Genomic DNA, 21,904 nt, shown 5'->3' on the forward strand with positions numbered 1-21,904 from the left:
AACATATTGAGCGGTTTCAGGTTCGAATTTAGTGACTGTGTTACTGAAGAACCACCAGGACGCGTCTGGGTAGAAAGTGAGTTCATAATAGACTATTTTTCTTTGTTAGAAATATGGTTTGTATTGTTGTTACTGTGAATAATTGTGACGTAAAACAACAGTTTTGGCCAATATTCTCACAAAGTACCTGTTATTTTTACGTAATTAAGAGTTTAAAAGAAATCATTAAATTTCAAAAGGTCGGCTCTCGTTACATATATCACATGAGTGTTAGCTGAAATTTCTAATGACTTCATGTACTATTTTTTCGCAGATGGTTTACTTATTCATTATCAAAAGATGTTTAAAACTTTTAAGTAACAATGCAAAGGAATTTTGTGAAGCCTGATAGAGGAAACTTTCCAAAATTTCATACATTTACAGCTTACGCCCACATCATTGGGCAACGAAGTCAGCCTGAATCTCTTGCGACTGGAATTCTGCAGAATAAAGGGCTGAAGGCATCCTGGTTGTTGTAGCCAAGTTGATAAGGCATGAACTGCCGTGTCAGATATCATAGGTTTACATAATAATGGGTACGAAAATATTTTTTTCCTCTTTGTGTTTGTAACACATTCTGACACTTCGCTATTCGTCAAAGTTTTCTGAAATATTCAATGTTATTTACATGTAAGAGCGCGTTTTCTCAGAAACTAGTATCTTCGATTTCGTGACTTCCATATGTTTAAGGAATGAAAGATGAAATTGCTGTGCATGGAACAACTGACAGTGACGTTCATTCGTAAATCAAATTCCGAAACGTAAAATCCAAAAGAAGACATCGATGTGAATCAGAACAAAATGACATATGTGACATTTATGACAGTTTCCAGAACACAGTCAATATCTATCATTATCATACATTCATGGAAGCACATGGCCAGTGAAATTTGAACATTAATACATACTCTAACCACAATTTTCGATACTGTGAAGAATAGCGTGCCTGTGTCGGCTTCTACCTGCTTCAAGATCTGCCGCTGTGGCGCTGCAGTTGGCATGCGCGGATCTGATGTAGATTGCTTTTGATTGGTTGGTGCGAGGAGAACTGACAACAGCGTTTCAATTAGCTAGGGCCGTTCGGCATCGTTTTCGAAATGCTTACAGAATAATGTTGGGCCTCTCCTTTGAAAACAAGACCGTTTGGTGCGCTTGCGTACCGAACCGATCGGCAAAATGACGGAAAGATACAGAATAGGGGGCCTGAGTCGTGCTTTGGTTGCTCAGTCGGTTACCAGCGTGATAGCTCAGCGTGTTTGGTCAGAGAGTTAGCTGCCCTCTGTAATACAAAACTGAGTGAATGGGTCAACGAAGAGCCTGAACGGGTGTCATCGGACGTCTGCTCTGAACGAATTCAGTGAACAATACAACAAAATCAAGAAAAAAGTCGGTAGAGCACTTGCCCATGGAAGGTAATGGTCCCGAGTTCGAGTCTCGGTCTGGCACAGAGTTTTAATCTGCCAGGATGTTTCAGTTCGTGTCTTTTTTTCTCCATCTAGAAAATGGAAATCACATACGATATTTCAGTACATTGATAACAGGTGAGTATAAGGTGCCTTATTCTTTTCTTGAAATTGTGTCCTCCAACTTTCAATAATTCCACAGGAATATTCGCAGGACCATTTGATCGGGCATTCTTCTTTTCGGCTAATGCGCTGTTCGCTTCTGTCGTAATGTTCATATTTCGAAGCGTTTCTTCAGTCTTACATTCCTCCTTTTTTATACACTGGAGTATGTCTTCAGCTATTGGATTATTAGATCTGCATAATGCTTTTCCCATTCCCTTAAAAGAAGTAAGTTTTTCATTGTCTTGTTTACTGATGTTTTCTTCTTTTCAGTAAGTGTCCTTCAGACTTCTATCTTTTGTATCCATCTGTTAAATTTCACTGTGAATGCATTTCTGTTTTCACATCTTGTTATTTTCTCATTTAATTCTGTTTCTTAACTCCTGGATCATTGTCTGGTAATTTTCATCATCTTGTGACTTATTTGATAATCTTTTTTTGTACAAATTCTTCTGTTCCCGCATCCTGTTCTCAAGGTTACCGACACCCATAGACCATTCTGTTTGTCTACACTCTTACTCTCTGCCCGCAATACCTCTAGGGCAATTTTGCTAATTGCTTGTTTAACATTCCCGTTTTCCCTTTCAACATTGTCGTATTCTGACATCTTTTTTAGTTCACATTCTAATTTTCGTAGAAATAAATCCTTTACGCTGAACTGCTTCAGGAGAAAGAGTTTGTACCCCATCTGCTCGTGTTTCTCTTCAATCTTCTGGCTATTCAGTTGTCTATTTCTTGTGTTTTCTCCTAATTGGATACGTCGCCTTTGAAAAACTGAGTGGCCATTAGATCCACAGTTGGTTCCCCACAAGGCTCTACAGTCTTGAAATATTCTTTTTTTATTTTTGCTTATTAATGATGTAATCAATCAATGATTTATCCTGTAATGTATATCTTTAAATATATACCTGTAAATAGCGTGTGACGAGATAAACTCTTTTGGTTGCAAAAAAAAATTTATTTGTAGACCAATCTGAAGACGCCCTAAACAAGCCGATACGCATTTGGCAAAGCAGAAAATAATAGACTGTTTTTCAGCCACGACTGTTTATCTCTTCCAAACATTTATCAGTGCTTGCTGTATCATCCCATCATGAACTGGAAAAAGTGAATAGTGTGTTCAGAATTCTCAAGTTATACTTTTTAAAGGATTCTGCAAAATTTTCTCCGGAACTATTACGATATTTTATCCATATTTCTTCCATATTTTTCTTATAAATTTCCCCCTCCTAATCTAAAGGAACTACCTGATTTATGCGTAAACTATATTGCGATTTATTACTGGTCATGTGCCATGCCCTCCAGAATCCACAACACAACAAAATAAAGCTTTTCTGTGAGATAAAGCTGGACCAAGCAGCCATTAACCTAGCGGTCATAGTGTTCCGGAAGATACATGAACGCTATACTGGTAGAATGATGACGTAATGTTGGGTTATCATTCACAGTCATGACTTCTTGTACTGTCTTAAATATCCTTTACTTGAGTAAGGTTTTGTGTATCGTATTCACATCGTTTCCAATTCCTGGCGCTACTTGCCTAGCAAACAAGGCTGGTTTGGGTGGAGGAGAGATGTCTACGTTTTCCCAATTGGTCACGTGCAACTTTGGTCACTTGAAACTGGCACATCAGTTCTTCCACTAGTAATTACTATTATGCTATTAAAACCTAACATGTATTCCGTCCGAAACAGATCGAATATCTTGTTAATTAGATATTGGAATATGTCAGAACGACTATATTTCTGGATTAACTGCACTCAGAAGGGCCGCATTTATAAAAGTACTCATTTACTAATGTTAGCCTAAAATATTTATTATTGTCTCGCACTGATCTGATAATTTTAGGAAAGTCGCTATTCCTAATAAAGAGAACTTATATACGTAACCTATTACCTCAGCACGGTAAAAACGTACGCGACAGATTACTGAAAAGTATCTTCTTTATCTAACTTATTATTGGATGTTGCTGTGAAATTACGCAGCGAATACTCAATGTCGTATATGGCGTATAAGTCATGAACGATATCCATTACCAGATGTTCTTCCGATGTGTGTAGCTATGACTGTTAATAAGCATGGTATTGTTTCGCTGAAAAAGAAATGGAGACCGGTAAAACATATATGATGAAACATAGTAAAATTTCTCTTTATTTTTGTTTTATTTATTGATTTATTTTTGCCTAAAAATTAACAAGATAGTAATACAGATACTTCAATTAAAACATTATAAATTATTTTAATACAAAACAGTTGATTTTTACGAATGTATAAAAAGTACACAATACAGACATGAAAAAATTGGAAGCGATTTTGACAGGAATTTGATGTAATCCATTTTAGATGTAGGGCGGTATAATTTTGATTCTATCTACATGTTGTGTTTTCTGCCACGTTCGTTTAAAACTAATCAAATCTTGAAAAGATTTATTCATTTACTTAAATTCTGGTGTTTGCCAAATCATTTTTCAGAAGTTTCACTTTTATTTTGATATAATAATGAAATAGGAAATCAACACTGAGATTCTATTTCACGATTCAAGATTGCCAGAGTGCCAGAAGTCGTTTTATTTCCTACGAATGGCACAAAGAATTTTAAATAATTTCCATCAACTAGTCATTATTTCAAAACACAAATTAAATGTTCTGCTTGTCTCAAAGAAGCGAGAAACTTAAATGGATGCAGGTATAAGAGATAAATATTGGTGAATACCGAGTTTTATTCTCATTCAGATTCCACGTAACAAGTTCCCATTTGAGGGGTCTTTTTTGGAGGATAAAATGAAAGAAAGAGTATCGGACGAAAAGGAATACAATTTTTTAGGTTAGAACGGTATTTGTCATCCTAAATGACCAGTGCTATTTTTGCTAAGAAGAAAATGTGACAAGAGTAGCTGATCAGAATAGCTAGATCCGAATAAATTATTGCTTCCTCGTATTGTTACAGAAATATCGTACACTAACAGTAGAATGTGCGGTATGACAAAATATGTGTCAAAGAGATGCTTATGCTAGGTATAAACTCTGGTGGTTAAAAATTGGGTGATCCAGCTCTCATCACTTTCTTGGGACATGGAAATATAATATGAACAGCCGATAGGAACAACGTAAACCTCAACTAGCTGTCTTCCATTCCTCTAGTGTTGAGACAGGTTTCCGCGACTGCAATAATTAAACCGGTTGTATCAATAAGCAGGAAATCGATTATCGTTTACTTTATACCTGCAAACACGCTTTGAATATGGAAAAGCTCTGTCGCAACCTCAACATTGTATTCCAGTCCTAAAATATGTCGTTATGTTTTATTTGCCTCTAGTATCCCGTCAGCAATGTAGTCGTGAGATATATTTGATAATCACGCAATAGAATTTCTATTCTGTAATGCTGTACGCAACACTAGGACAGGAACACGGACAGGTATCATACTACAAGCTATGCTAAAAGGACGAGAGACATAGGTGAATTGGTGGTGCCTTCTACGTCAATCACATACTCGTAAGTTCACAACTAAAAGCTGAAAATCTAGACATTAAGTTTCTCCACATAGCAGTTCGTCTCTCCACTTTCTGTGGCCCAGGACCACTATCATAATTATAGAAAAATTACACTTTTATTTTAAACAGACCTCGGGAAATTATAAATAATATATTTGCAAAAATAAATTAAATATAGTACATTTGTACAATTTTCGCCGATTCCATTTGTTTTCAGCACTTTTCAGCATGCTAAATAAATCAATAAATGTCCATGGCAGGAGCATTTTAGACAGCTTGTTCTTCTGCAGCTTCCTTACAAGCGAATCGTACCGTGATAGCACTGGAAAAGAAAATGAAGTCATGAAATACACGGCCAATGCAAGATCGGATAGGTACACTACAATACATGTGGAGCAAGTCAATGGCTTTGTTCTATTACACACTGCAACAGATACACATACACGCATTAGGCGTTCGTTTCTGCTGTGGCACATTATCCCAGGAAAGCATTAAAAATAGCTGCAATCCTCCCGTTCTCAACAAGGTTTTCGGGAAGCTTGCCCTGTTCTACGGTACACGCCGCAACCATAAGTCCGGGTTTTACAACAGGCCGAATTGTCATATAACTGGATTTGTCAGAGGGAGAGAGAGAGAGGGGGGGGGGGGGGGGAGAAGAAGACGATGTGTATCGTACGGTCCAAGAAATTCCTTCCGTTGTAGTTAATAATAAATTTCTCAAGGAGATGCGAATTCAGGAGCATAAAAATTTCACTCTAATTCTATGCTGTTGCGGTTTACCTCTTCAGCGACTCTTCGCAGTTGTTCTGCCATGGACGGGCCGGTCTGCTGCACCATCTTGTAGAAGTATCCCTCCTTATTTTGTAACAGCAGGTGAGGATGGTCAAATTCCTGTGTGCATAAAGTAATATGATACTTCCCTAATCAGAGCTTCCACTAAATTAACAGACTTTCATTACGTCCAGCTGCGTTCAAAAAAATGTTCAGTTGTGTGTGAGAACTTATGGAACTTAACTGCTAAGGTCATCAGTCCCTATGCTTACACACTGCTTAACCTAAATTATCCTAAGGACAAACACACACACACCCATGCCCGAGGGAGGACTCAAATCTCCGCGGGGTCCAGCCGCACAGTTCATGACTGCAGCGCCTTAGACCGCTGGGCTAATCCAGCGCGGCCTCCAGCTGCGTCAAAGGCGACATTTAAAAGCAATTAGCTGTGCAGACAACGTAAATACTCCGACAGATGTGAAAACACGGGAGTAGTACCTGAAGACATGTGGTGAGCCACCGACAGTTCATACTCTGTTGATTTAGCAACAATAACTGTCCACTTGTGTTAATGACTTTTTCAATAGAACAGTGAACACGAATTAACTAAAAATAAATTAATGAAGGACCATATGTGCATCACCATAAAGCCAACTGCTGTGTTTAGGAAAATTCTGGTAGGTGTATACGGGGTGTCACCTGGTGTGGGTCGACGGTCACATTTTCTCTGGTATTTCGGCGGATATTTGCAATTTCTTCTTTGCAGTGTGTGGCTGGAATCAGCCCACGTGAATACTGCTCGTAAAGTCTTCAATGCGACGCCCATGACGACAGAAAGAATCTGTTTACTTCCCGTTACGAGGAGAATGATTTTTAAGGTGGAATTTTACGCGCCCTTTTGATTGCGCGGTCCAATATGAGACTAGTGCAACATTCATTTTATCGACATGTATTAACAGGGACAGTGAAACACGAAGAATAGCCAACACTCCAGCAGCCACAGCCCCGCTCAGTAATTGCTGCCGGAGTTCTGGTTTATCTTCGTGTTTTCCTGTCCTTGTTAATATATACCGATAAAACTAATCTCGCTGTAAACTAATCTGGAACCGCTCAATCGAGCTGGAATGTAAAATTTCGCTTTAAAAAATAATAATTTTGCTCGTAACGGCAAACAAACCGACTCTTTCTGTCGGCGCTGGACGGCACGTGTAAGACTTGGTGAGCAGTATTTGTTTGGGCGGACTCCAACTACACATCGCAAATAAAGAAATTGCAAATATCTGTCAAACAGCAGAAAAAAATGCGATTGACGACTCTGTATACGAGATGACTAAAAACTGTCAGCGGCGGCTGTGAGTAACAATCTCACCACACCGATGTGCATTTTGTCCTGTGTTCCGTGGTATTGGTATTTAACAGTTACGTTTTAATGGTGCTGTGAGATGATGCAGTGTTAGAATTTACGACAAGTAAGCTGGCATCATCAAATATTATTACAAACCGCTGTGATATATCGGTGGACGATAGTTATTAGGAAGAATCAATCCCTAAACGAGACTGTTTCAGTTACAGAGAATATACACGGCAGCAAATTCTTCATATCAGCAATATGAGGGGAAATTCTTGAGGGTAAATTTAGATAACAGTTGCTCCTGATTAAGAAAGGTCTCAGATACGAAACTTCCTTGCAGATTAAAACTGTGTGCTGGACCGAAACTCGAACTCGGGACCTTTGCCTTTTGCGGGCAAGTGGTCAACACGACTAACGACCCGTCCTCACAGCTTCACTTCCGGCAGTATCTCGTCTCCTACCTTCTAAACTTCACAGAAGCTCTCCTGCGAAACTTGCAAAACTAGGACTCCTGAAAGGAAGGGTATTCCAGAGACATGGCTTAGCTACAGCCCGGGGTATGCTTCCATTACGAAATTTTCACTCTGCAGCGGAGTGTGTGCTGATATGAAACGTCCTGGTAGATTAAAACTGTGGACTCGATCGAGACTCGATCTCGGGACTTTTGCCATGGCTAAGCCATGTCTCCACAATATTATTTCTTCCAGGAGTGCTAGTCTTACAGCTCTCGCAGGAGAGCTTCCGTGAAGTTTGGATTATAGGAAATGCGGTACTACCGCAAGTACTGCCGTAAGGAAGCACCGGTAGTCGCTGTGGGGTAGCTCAGTTGGTAGAGCATTTGCTTCTGAAAGGCGGTCCCCAGTTCGATGCTCTGTACGGAAAAGATTTTTATTCTGCCAGTCACACAAGTGCATCCTCCGGCGCAGAAAGAAAATCTTATTGAACATTTCAATTAGTTTTGAAGCTTCGAAAATGTGTACAGAGAACTTTCGTTACGACACACCTGAGTGTTTGCTTTTTAGCTTTGTAGAAGAATAAGATACCTCCATTGCAAATTTCTGATTTTCGCACAAGTTTAGCTTTGTAAAAAAATAAAACTTACTACTTTTAACTTAAGATTTCGAACAGCAGAGTGGGGGTTCACTACTCAGTAAGTATGAACATTCACCGCCTTCCCCTTTTGTGCCAGCGGTACGACGCTTTCCCTTGTCGATTCCATTGTAGCTAAATTTGACCACCGCACGGATTAGAACACAACACAATTATCCGCCTCAATAGTCGAGCTTAATCACACTCCACCGATCTCCACCTAGAGCAGAGGTTACCAAACTTTGCCTCTAACGTAACACTTTGAGAATCCTAGTATTTTCATGGAATACCTAGTTTATTTTGAAGACCTTGTTTATTTTGAAGGTGAAATTTTTAAAAATGAGGAAAACTTTTCTTATTCAGTGATTACTGCAGTTTTAAATTATAACTACTAACACGGAAATCATAACAAAATTTTAAAAAGCAATTACTATCGTCAAAATGTCGAGAAAAGCGCCATGTTATTAATAGTTTTCGCGGAGCTCTTATTCACTTTCCGCGTAACACCAGTGTTCTGTGGGACACAGTTCCGACAAAAAAAATGGTTCAAATGGCTCTGAGCACTATGGGACTTAACATCTATGGTCATCAGTCCCCTAGAACTTAGAACAACTTAAACCTAACTAACCTAAGGACATCACACAACACCCAGTCATCACGAGGCAGAGAAAATCCCTGACCCCGCCGGGAATCGAAGCCGGGAACCTGGGAACGGGAAGCGAGAACGCTACCGCACGACCACGAGCTGCGGACACAGTTCCGACATTCTGAGCTAGAGGTATGTAGTTTGAATCCTGTTGTGGAGAAGAAATTTAAAAGTTCAGCAACGGCACACGACCAGCAATGGATAGAAAGTTAGTAGCGTAGAATGTGTACCAACGTTCGCTGTAAAGAGTAAAACTGTGCGTAGTAAGGAGCAAGCTATGTGGCAACACTGAGTTTCATCCTTCAACTTCTATCACCAGCACCATCATCACGGAAAACAATAACAACACAAACAAGACACTACACTATAATGCACTCATCAATCACCTTCACGAAACAGTTACACTCCTTTCATCCATATCTGCCAAATGGTGTCAACAAAATAAGCTTGTACCAGGACGTGAGCCACACAAGTATGTATACTGCACACACCAAAAAAAATTGCATTACCCCGGTTGCCAGAACTCTTCAAGATAGACGTTGACTGTGGATGTTGTATCACAGACACAGTCCCTTTGACTGTTCAGAGGCCCAAAGATGTAAACAACCAAACAACCATGCATGAGCAGCGCCTATTAGATGGAGGGTGTCCGACAGCCGATCAGTTCCAGTCATTCCACCAGGGCGGAGGTACACGGCTCGTGTTGTCTGTAGTTCAACCATGCCTAGACGGCCAACACCGAGGTTCGATCGCGTCCGCGTTGTTACTTTGAGCCAGGCAGGGCTCTCAACAAGGGAAGTGTCCAGGCGTCTCGGAGTGAACCAAAGCGATGTTATTCGGACACGGAGGAGATACAGAGGGACAAGAACTGTCTATGACATGCCTCGCTCAGACCGCTCAAGGCCTACTACTGCAGTGGATGACTGCTACCTACGGATTCTGGCTCGGAGGAACGCTAACGGCAACGCCACCATGTTGAATAATGCTTTTCGTGGAGCCACAGGACATCCTGTTATGACTCAAACTGTGCGCAATAGGGTGCATGATGCGCAACTTCACTCCCGAGGTCCATGGCGAGGTCCATCTTTGCAACCACGACACCATGCAGCGCGGTACAGATGGCTCAACAGCATGCCGAATGGACCGCTCAGGATTGGCATCACGTTATCTTCACCAATGAGTGTCGCACATGCCTTCAACCAGACAATCATCGAAGACGTGTTTGTAGGCAACCCGGTTAAACTGAACTCTTTAGACCCACTGTCCAGCGAGTGCAGGAAGGTGGAGGTTCCCTGCTGTTTTGGAGTGGCATTATGTGGGGCCTACGTACCCAGCTGGTGCTTATGGAAGGCGCCGTAACAGCTATACGATACATGAATGCCATCCTCCGACCGATAGTGCAGCCATATCGGCAGCATATTGGCGAGGCATTCGCCTTCATGGACGACAATTCGCACCCCCATCGTGCACATCTTTTGAATGACTTCCTTCAGGATAACGATATCGCTCGAATAGAGTGGCCAACATGTTCTTCAGACGTGAACCATATCGAACATGCCTGGGATAGATTGAAAAGGGCTGTTTATGGGTACGTGACCCACCAACCACTCTGAGGAATCTACGCCGAATCGCCGTTCAGGATTGGGACAATCTGGATCAGCAGTGCATTGATGAACTTGTGGATAGTATGCCACGACGAATACCTCCATGCATCAATGCAAGAGGATGTGCAACTGGATATTAGATGTATGGGTTGTACAGCAATCTGGACCACCACCTCTGAACGTCTCGGTGTGTGGTGGTACAACATGTAGTATGTAGTTTCCATGAGCAATCAGAAAGGCGAAATGATGTTTATGTTGATCTCCATTCCATTTTTCTGTACTGTTTCCAGAACTCTCGGAACCGAGGTGGTGCAAAACTTTTTTTTATGTGTGTATGTTTAATGTACGGGTGTAGACTGCAGTAGAGATCTTCGTCCCAAGAGCTGAACGTTTCTAATAGAATTTATGTCTCTAGTGAATTATGGTGAAAGTTACTAACTGAAAGAAAAAATGGTTCAAATGGCTCTGGGCACTATGGGACTTAACTTCTGAGGTCTTCAGTCCCCTGAACTCAGAACTACTTAAACCTAACTAACCTAAGGACATCACACACATTCATGCCCTAGGAAGGATTCGAACCTGCGACCGTAGCGGTCGCGCGTTTCCAGATTGTAGCGCCTAGAACCGCTCGGCCACCCACGGCCGGCTTATTAACTGAAAGTCTTCACAGTGAAGAATGGCAAGGAAACATATACGGGTTGGACAAAAATATGGAAACCCCGCGAGAATTGCATGCTTGAACATAAATACAGATATTAGCGAAGTTTGCAGGTTGCACTGTTATATTTGACCACGAACAGTACCTGTGCAATGTGCTCAATACGTTGAAGGTGTCAGTGGTAGTCAGTACAGTATTCTGTGTGGTTGTGAGTGCACTAGGTCGGAGCCGAGTGAATTCGAACGTGGGGAAATTGTAGGTGCTCATACGGTGGGTGCTTCCGTAATCAAGGTAGCCAAAGTGTTTGGTGTTTCAAGAGGAACCGTATAGGAGATTTATACCGCATCCGAGGAAAACAGAAGAACATCATCAGGTAAGTGACAACACAAACGAAAGTGTATGCTGAGAGAGTGTGACAGACGGTCATTGAAGAGTACTGTGACAAAATAAGGGGACGACATATGCAAAAGTCACTGCAGAGCTGAATGTCGCACTCGCGAACCCAACACGAACGGAGCTCCATAAGTACGAAATTACAGGGAGAGTTGGACTTCCAAAACGTGTCATCATTAGTGCAATGCCCGTAGCACGAAAACTTGGTGCCAGTGCCATAAAACCTGGACTATGGAGCAAGGGAAGAAAGTCATTTGGTCGTATGACTCTTGTTTCACATTGTTTCCATGTTTTAGCTGAATTTTCGTCCAAAGAGTGAAACAGGACAGGGATCTGACGATGATTTGGGCAACCGTATCGAGGTGTTCCATGGGCTCCAAGGTTATTCTGCGAGATCCAACTACAGCCAAGGATGTGACCATTTTCGCTGATGATGTCCATCCCACGGTACAATGTTTGCTGCCCGATTGTAATACAGTGTTCCAAGATGACGGGGCCGCTGTTCACACAGCTCACATCGTCCAGGATTGGTTTTGTGCGCACGAGCACTAATCGTCGCATCTTCCTTGACCTCCACAGTTAACAAATCTCAATATTAATGAGCCTTTGTGGTCTGCTTGGGAGAGAAGGGTGGGTGATTGCTATCCACCTCCATCGTAGTTAACTGAACTTGCCACCGTTTTGTAGGAACAATGCTATAAAATTCATTTCAATTCATTTCAAAACCGTACAGGCCCCGTATTTATCCAGTCCGAGACAACTGGTAGTTGTTTTCAGTTCCAACGGCTCTCCTACACAATATCGGGCATGGTAATGGGTTGTGTTTTTGATGTTTCCCTATTTTTGTCCACTTGCTATATATCTCTAACATAAAACGTGATCCAGAAAAACACTTGTACATACCACCATGCGACCAGCATCCATTACGAGCACCTTGTCGGAATCCATTATGGTATTGAGACGGTGTGCCACTGTCAGTACCGTACAGTGCGCAAACTTGAGGCGAATGGTCTTCTGAATCAACGAATCAGTGCTGAAAAATGAATTGGTTGTTTTGTAGCAACAGAAGTGAAACTCCACATCAATAATTAAGTAAATAAATATCCAAATACATGTTACATCTACATACACGCGATTACACTGCAGTTCACAATTAAGTGCCTGGCGGAGGGTTCATCGAACCATCTGTCAACTATTTCTCTACCTTTCCACTCTCTAACAGCACGCGGGAAAAACGAACACTTAAATCCTTCCATGCGAGCTCTGATTTCTCTTTTTTTATTATGATGATCATTTCTATCTGTGTAGGTGGGCAGAAACAAAATATTTTCACACTCTGAGGAGAAATTTGGTGATTGAAATTTCATGAGAACGTCCTGCCGCAGCGGGAAACGCTTTTGTTTTAATGACTGTCGCCTCAATTCGTGTGTGCAGTAGGCTCAAAAAGAACCTTAAGGCTTTGCTTTTTTTGTTTAATCGAATCCCGCAATATATTAACGTAACATACTAAGTTCAACTATATCACTATATTATTCGAATCTCCATAAGATATACAAATCATCACTAGATGCGTTGGTGATCATGACTGACTAAGTATCATGAACAATATATGAAAGATTAGTGATACCTAGTAGAAACTTCTAACACGTTTAGTGGGCCCTGTATGACTAACAGTTTTAACAGAAGCATATGGATAAGAAAATGCCGTTTTCCTGACACATGTACAACAAAATTAGACCATGTGTTTAAATTATCCGCTTTGGCAGAATCTCTGCACGGTTACTGCAGTTAGAATTACTAAAAGCAGAGTTTCAACCGAGTGAGTTAAGGAATGGAAATAAAAAAATGGCTCTGAGCACTATGGGACTCAACTGCTGAGGGCATTAGTCCCCTAGAACTTAGAACTAGTTAAACCTAACTAACCTAAGGACATCACAAACATCCACGCCCGAGGCAGGATTCGAACCTGCGACCGTAGCGGTCTTGCGGTTCCAGACTGCAGCGCCTTTAACCGCACGGCCACTTCAGCCGGCGAATGGAAATAACATCTATCACATAGTCCCAGAAAAGTCTAATGGTGTTAAATTCGACGCTAGAAGAAGTCAAGCAGTTAGACCTTTCTTGCACACCCATGTAACAAAGCCTTCATCTGCATATTGCCTGACACCACGCACTAAGTACAGAACAGACAGTTATCATTAGCAAAGAGAGACTGTTGTGATAACTCTTTAAAGCCAGTTAATACAATGAATTTGATTTTTCTTTAATTGTCGATCGTACGAGGACGTACGTTGCAAGTCTAACGAAATGACCACAAAGAAAAACTCAAAGAACTTTTTCACAGAATGGGTACATTTGGTGAAGGGGGAGGGGGGGGGAGTTGGGTGAGGAGTAGAGGATGGGGTACCCACCACACTGCAAGGTGACATGCGGAGTAGAGATTTGGCTCTACTACTAGTCCTGGAAGTCTGTAATAAGATTTTAGACCTATATAGTTAGAACGTGGGACAGAAACGTTAGCTCCCCCTCCACAGAAAACATCGCGCAAATTCTGTATAACATCACCTGTAGCGTTTAAAACGGCCTCAGTTTGGCGAGAAAGGGTGTTCAGCTATGCCATAACCATCTGAAGCCACCCTTTAGGGCTACCAAGTTGTGGGAATGATACATTTCACCCACTAACCCAAAGAGTTCTACATACTGTATATGTGATTAAGATGGGATGCTTTAGTGGTATGACTGAGATGCGGTAGGGTGACTGAATGTTCTTCAAACCAGTAACGTCTCTACGCTGCCCTGTGATCACGGTTGTTCTCGTCTTGGGGGACGGGAGAATCCGCAGCGTCCCCATCACGAAGATGTAGAAGAAAGGGAAACACATGGTCACCAAAGGTTTTAAAATAATTTTATTGGTTCAAGTACCATTAGCTTCGGAAATGCAGCTAAATAAATTCCATTTGAGTCTCTACTGACAGTTTCTGCAGCTACGCAACCGAAATCTAATGGGTCATTCCACGCAGTACGAAAACTTGAAGATGGGCGTCCTGATTCATCTTCATGGTAATCTGAATGAGCAGATTTAGGTAATTCTATGAGAAACCCTCCAAACATCACAGAACCATCTCCGGCCTGAAAAGCGTCCACACAGAGGGGGTTAAACGCCTCTTTGAACCGTTGGTGCTCTAGATGCTTCGCATAATTTGAAAAGAGACAAAATCGCTACTTGTCTGACCACACTACACAACTCCAATTTCTGTGTTGTTTGGCCCGTTTAAGACACGCTGTCACTGTGTACTCGATTCGGAATGTCAATTTCGTGTAGTTCTTTCCGCAATGATCACTCATAAACTGGCTCACGGATTTCACTGAAAGCAGACATTCCCGTCAGGTTTGCAACCGATTGTCACAAAAAAAGACGTGACACTCGTCTCTGGTCCCTTCCGGTTAGGGAGTTTTTTTTTAAGTGTTACGTTGTGTTACAAGACTGCAACTGGTGCACCATTCCTTGTAGACATCGTAATAGTAAGCATTGATATATCAAAAGATCTGTCAGTTTCATGGTGTGGATATGGGTGCATCAAACACGACAACCCCTTTCTGCCATTCTGTCATATCCCCTACGTCTATCCACACAGTAACCTGATTCTACACAACTGACTGATACACACGCCGCCTGATCAAAAGTATCGGCTCACCTATTAGTGGACGTTAATACACGGTGCCTCCACGCTTCGTCGTTATGACGGCTCAAACGCTGCTGTGGGCGCTTTAACTGAGTTGTCTGCATGTTTGTGGAGGAACAGCAAGCCATTCTTTCCCAACAGCCGAAACCACAGAAGATAGTGGCGTTGGACGCTGGGTGTGGAGCAAAATCGATGTTCAAACACATCCTAAAGCTGTTCCATTGAATTCAGACCAGGCCTTTGTGGAGTGTGGTGAATTTCAGGGATGTTATTGTCAGGAAACCATTGTCTCACAGATGTTGCTTTATGACAGGTTCGATTGTCATGATATAAGCATCATTCCTAGACTGTTCCTCTACTGTATGTAGTACACAGTGCTGTAAAATGTTTTCAAGTCCTTCTACAGTTTAGCGTTTCCGTTAACGTAGTAAATGTAGAACATCCTAACCATAAAAAATATCCTCATACCATATCACCAACTCCTCCGCACTTCACTGTTGCCGCTATACATGATGAGAGATCGTTCTCAGGGATTCGTCAAACCCAAACACAGCCATGTGATTGCCATAGGACATATCGTGAATCATAACTCCCACTGTCCAGTGGCGACGTTCTTTATTCTTTACACCACTTCAAGCGTCACCTAACACTGACAAAAGAAATGTGAAGCTTATGAGGAGCCGCTCGATCATTGTAGCCCATTCTTTTTAACTCGTTAACACATACTCGTTGTGCTAACTGGACTGTGGTAGCACTTTGGAACTCACGATTAATTCCTTCCTCGGATTTCAAGCGATTTTTTAAATAACTGTCCTCCACAGTGCTGACACACCCTGTTCCTCAGACACGAGGTCTACCTTGGTCTTTTACATCTACATCTACATTTATACTCCGTAAGCCACCCAACGGTGTGTGGCGGAGGGCACTTTACGTGCCACTGTCATTACCTCCCTTTCCTGTTCCAGTCGCCTATGGTTCGCGGGAAGAACGACTGCCGGAAAGCCTCCGTGCGCGCTCGAATCTCTCTAATTTTACATTCGTTATCTCCTCGGGAGGTATAAGTAGGGGGAAACAATATATTCGATACCTCATCCAGAAACGCACCCTCTCGAAACCTGGACAGCAAGCTACACAGCGATGCAGAGCGCCTCTCTTGCAGAGTCTGCTAATTGAGTTTGCTAAACATCTCCGTAACGCTATCACGCTAACCAAGTAATCCTGTGACGAAATGCGCCGCTCTTCTTTGGATTTTTTTTATCTCCTCTGTCAACCCGACCTGGTACGGATCCCACACTGATGAGCAGTACTCAAGTGTAAGTCTAACGAGTGTTTTGTAAGCCACCTCCTTTGTTGATGGACTACATTTTCTAAGCACTCTCCCAATGAATCTCAACCTGGCTCCCGCCTTACCAACAATTAATTTTATATGATCATTCCACTTCAAATCGTTCCGTACGCATACTCCCAGATAATTTACAGAAGTAACTGCTAGCAGTGTTTGTTCCGCTATCATATAATCATACAATAAAGGATCCTCCTTTCTATGTACCCGCAATACATTACATTTGTCTATGTTAAGAGGTCAGTTGCCACTCCCTGCACCAAGTGCCTATCCGCTGCAGATCTTCCTGTATTTCGCTACGATTTTCTAATGCTGCAACATCTCTGTATACTACAGCATCATCCGCGAGAAGCCGCATGGAACTTCCGACACTATCTACTAGCTCATTTATATGTACAGTGAAAAGCAATGATCCCATAACACTCCCCTGTGGCACTCCAGAGATTACTTTAACGCCTCTAGACTTCTCTCCATTGAGAACAACATGCTGTGTTCTGTTTGCTAAAACTGTGATTGTTCCTTCATGTTTCTACCGCACAACCGCTTCACCAACACTCGGTTTTGGGAGCTTTAAAAGAGGTGGAATGTCCGTGATGGAGCTGTTACTCCAGCAACATTCAGTGACTAGTCGAATTTCGATCTCACTGAGCTAATCCTGACCGATCCATTCTGCTGTCACAACTTCTATAGTGGCAACACAATATTCTCTGCCTCCTTTTATACTGGCCAGCCTGTCGTGACTTCTAAAGACCAATTCCGCTTTACACATGGGTATCCATATACGATTGAACAAGCAGTGTACACATCACTTCACTGCCATGACTTATGTCTGCGATGGGTGGTACCAATTCCTTACTCCCTACGGTGCTTCAAAGAGACAAGCTTGTTGTTCTGAGGGGATGACTAGTATTTTGGCATTGGGTTTGAAATCTGTTCAGAGAGTCGTGGAGAGGTGGAGGTGCGGGATACTGACTTGTTGTCGACGTTGGCCGTCGCCTCGTCCAGCATGAGGATGCGGTTGTCGCGCAGGATGGCGCGCGCCAGGCACACCAGCTGGCGCTGGCCCACGCTGAAGTTGCTGCCCTGGTCCAGCACGCGCGTCTGCAGACCCAGGCTGTCGTGCAGCGACTCCCGCAGCTCCACCTGAAAAACAACACGGCCGCCGTCAGCTTGTCCTCATTTATCACCCGCAAGTGCTTGCTGTACCTACACTCTTTACTGACAGCCACTGCATACACAAAAACTACGTCGGCCGATAACAGCACGCCGAATGATGACGAGATTAGAGAAACGTTAACAGAACTATTAAGTGTCCAAGTACAGAGTCCTATCACTGACAACTGAATGCACACCGGTAAGGAGCTGATCTGACTCGAGAACGTTTGCTTGCGGCGGAGAAGTTGCAAGTGGACGAGGCCCCGCTGGCAGTGGCTCGCCATGTTCGTATTTGTCGACAGGGATTGCTTCGCTCGGCCGCCGCTGGCGCCGAATACAAACGCTGCTGTGGCAGATTGCGTGGGCGCGCCTTCACAGTCCGTGTACTCTTCTCTTAGGGATAATGGGCAATTATCTGAGGTGATCGCTGAGAGTCTAAAGAGCAAATAAACTTAAATGAACATTTATTAACAACTCCCTTCATCAGAGAAAATGCGTCTTTGCCTAACATCGTGGGAAATGCTCACTGATGGTTTTGCGTTCGAATCAGGTTCAAATGGTTCAAATGGCTCTGAGCACTATGGGACTTAACTTCTGAGGTCATCAGTCCCCTAGAACTTAGAACTACTTAAACTAACTAACCTAAGGACTTCACACACATCCATGCCCGAGGCAGGATTCGAACCTGCGATCGTAGCGGTCGCGCGGTTCCAGACTGTAGTGCCTAGAACCGCCCGGGCACTCCGGTCGGCTTCGAATCAGGGGCGAATAGAAACAATTCTGCACAGACTCCATACAGTCTGTCGCAGTTTTGCGTTAGAGAGCAAACAGCTTCTATCGATTTTCCATGACAACCTTTCCGATTGGTTCGTGGATCAGTTCAAAATTTTAATCTGATCAAATTAAACTATGTGGTTCTAGAGACCTTCTCAAACATCTGTGATGCATATTTGCAGACTGAAGCAAATGAATGAAAATTTGTACCAAGCCCGGGACTCGAACGCAGTCTCCTACTCAGTAGCTAGATGTGTTGACCACTACGTCACCTTCTGTTACCATGTAGTTTCATTTGATTAAAGTACCAAAGCCTGAGTTTCACGCAGGATATCCCGTTTCGTTCGATGCTGAGGTGCTATTGCAATATAGATGTAGAGTCTCTGCAATGTTATTAGAGTTTATGGGAATATCAAAAGGGCTGAAGCGTGACGAGGAATCCGAACGGAGGAGGGAGGCATACTTGGGTGATCCGTGCAGTTTGTACAAAGCCACTGTCCGAGTATGCCGGCACGGTAGCTCAGCATGTTCGGTAAGACACCTGGATGGTCTCTGTAATAAAAGAAAAACTGACTGAAGGGATCAACAACGAACTTGAACGTATCTCATGTGACGTCCATTACGACCAAATCCAACGAACAAAATGAAAAAAAAAAAAAAAAAAAAAAATTGTGGCTTACTGGCTAGCGCATCTGCCTAGTGAGTAGAAGACTCAGGTTCGGATACCAGCCTTGGTACAAATTTTTATTTGCTGCTTCAGTCTGAATATGTAGACGTCATAGCTGTATGAGACTAGAAAAGGTCTCTGGAACCAAATAGTTCAATTTATTAAAGCACATACGCCTGAGTTTCAGGCAGGATCCCCCCCTTTCATTCGATGCTGAGGTGCACATACATGCACTTCTGAAGCATTGCCGAGTCTGTGACAATATAACAAGAAAACGTGACAAGAGGATGAAGCGCATTCTCTAAAAGGCGTATAATTATTAAAATAAATCTACACCAGCGTTTGAAAAAGTTATACAAGTGAAAGATAAGTTACACAATTCGCTATTAGCTCACAATCGCAAGGTTTCATGACCAAAACGATACAGAATAGGGCAGTTTTTGGTATTAGAGACATAACAGTGACGTTGCTATGTGTCCAGTTTTCAACTGACGCAGCAAATGCATTTCCCTACATTGGAGGTGGAATAAACAAGAATTCAACCACTATATGTGCATGTTTTCGTTTGAAGCGTCGAATATAGCATGGATCTTATGCCAGACATCACTCCTCCTCTAACGGAACACTTTTGCAATTGTACAGAATGCATCACTTAATTCTCATCTTACACCCTCCACAGTCTCCTTAAAGCAGCTTCGCTAAAGCCGTCTGATCCAGATAATCGGTTATTTCGCCTTGCCAGTGCTACTTTACAACAGCGAATTCGTGTACTCAACTTCTGTACTAAGTCACAATTACTCTTACACTCTCGCACGCCTTAGCTGGAGAGAACGAGTCTAAGAGTATGGAACGACCACAGGGTCGCATTTCTCAGACCCATCACACTTGCGGAGATACAGCTGGAAGGAAAGATGCCGGTTCAGCATGACCTAACAGAAGCGCCTTGATCTGTAAAGTACGCAACCCGCAACATTAGTCTCATACTCGCACCGTTTCTCATTTATTCACTACTGGCCATTAAAATTGCTACACCACGAAGATGACGTGCTACAGACGCGAAATTTAACCGACAGGAAGAAGATGCTGTGATATGTAAATGATTAGCTTTTCAGAGCATTCACACAAGGTTGGCGCCGGTGGCGACACCTACAACGTGCTGACATGAGGAAAATTTCCAACCGATTTCTGATACACAAACAGCAGTTGACCGGCGTTGCCTGGTGGAACGTCGTTGTGATGCCTCGTGTAAGGAGGAGAAATGCGTACCATCACGTTTCCGACTTTGATAAAGGTCGGATTGCAGCCGATCGCGATTGCGGTTTGTCGTATCGCGACATTACTGCTCGCGTTGTTCGAGATCTAGCAGAATATGGAATGGGTGGGTTCAGGAGGGTAATACGGAACGCCGTGCTGGATCCCAACGGCCTCGTATCACTAGCAGTCGAGATGACAGGCATCTTATTCGCATGGCTGTAGCGGATCGTGAAGCCACGTCTCGATCCCTGAGTCAACAGATGAGGATGTTTGCAAGACAACAACCATCTGCGCGAACAGTTCGACGACGTTTGCAGCAGCATGGACTATCAGCTCGGAGACCACGGCTGCGGTTACCCTCGACGCTGCATCACAGACAGGAGCGCCTGCGACGGTGTACTCAACGACGAACCTGGGCGACGAATGGCAAAACGTCATTTTTTCGGATGAATCCAGGTTCTGTTTACAGGATCATGATGGTCGCATCCGTGTTTGGCGACATCGCGGTGAACGCACATTGGAAGCGTGTATTCGTCATCGCCATACTGGCGTATCACCCGGCGTGATGGTATGGGATGCCATTGGTTACACATCTCGGTCACCTCTTGTTCGCATTGACGGCACTTTGAACAATGGACGTAACATTTCAGATGTGTTACAACCCGTGGTTCTACCCTTCATTCGATCCCTGCGACCCCTACATTTCAGCAGGATAATGCACGACCGCATGTTGTAGGTCCTGTACTGGCCTTTCTGGATACAGAAAATGTTCGACTGCTGGCCTGGCCAGCACATTCTCCACATCTCTCACAAACTGAAAACGTCTGGTCAATGGTGGCCGAGCAACTGGCTCGTCACAATACGCCAGTCACTACTCTTGATGAATTGTGGTATCGTGTTGAAGCTGCATGGGCAACTGTACCTGTACACGCCATCGAAGCTCTTTTTGACTCAATGCCCAGGCGTATCAAGGCCGTTATTACGGCCAGAGGTGGTTGTTCTTGGTACTGATTTCTCAGGATCTATGCACCCAAATCGCGTGAAAATGTAATCACATGTCAGTTCTAGTTTAATATATTTGTCCAATGAATACCCTTTTATCATCTGTATTTCTTCTTGGTGTAGCAATTTTGATGGCCAGTACTGTAATTAGCGACTCCACTGAACTGAAGGTTCAACTCTGCTGAGCCCGACGGGAAATGCTCTGACTTTAGCAATCGTCATGTACCTTGGATTGTTTGGGTTCTCACGCTGTTCGTGGGAAAATATGCTGATCCCTAGATGTGGAAGCGAGTTCATCGCTGTTCTGCAGGCAGGATCGATGCGAAACTGTTCATAAAGGTGCCGAAAGAGTGTTCTCAATCTTTTCTTTGTCACTTTCTAGCACAACCCTTAACGAACTGCAGACTGTGGCCCTTC

The 21,904-nt window shown here is 43.0% G+C and overlaps 1 protein-coding gene across 1 annotated transcript in view; it reads right to left on the reverse strand.

Moving 5' to 3' along the window:
- Positions 1-5,313: 5,313 nt before the first annotated feature.
- Positions 5,314-21,904, reverse strand: part of LOC124594828 (ATP-binding cassette sub-family C member 4-like) — a 163,273-nt gene continuing 146,682 nt past the window's right edge. Inside the window, exons 22-25 of the mRNA XM_047133275.1 lie at positions 17,609-17,778; positions 12,514-12,643; positions 5,879-5,989; positions 5,314-5,420 (exon numbers count right to left, since the gene is read on the reverse strand). Coding sequence (XP_046989231.1) covers positions 5,394-5,420; positions 5,879-5,989; positions 12,514-12,643; positions 17,609-17,778 — 438 coding nt within the window. The 3' untranslated portion in view covers positions 5,314-5,393. The remainder of the gene's footprint in view (positions 5,421-5,878; positions 5,990-12,513; positions 12,644-17,608; positions 17,779-21,904) is intronic.

Source organism: Schistocerca americana, chromosome 2 (assembly GCF_021461395.2).
Source record: "Schistocerca americana isolate TAMUIC-IGC-003095 chromosome 2, iqSchAmer2.1, whole genome shotgun sequence".
NCBI classification, from domain to species: Eukaryota; Metazoa; Arthropoda; class Insecta; order Orthoptera; family Acrididae; genus Schistocerca; species Schistocerca americana.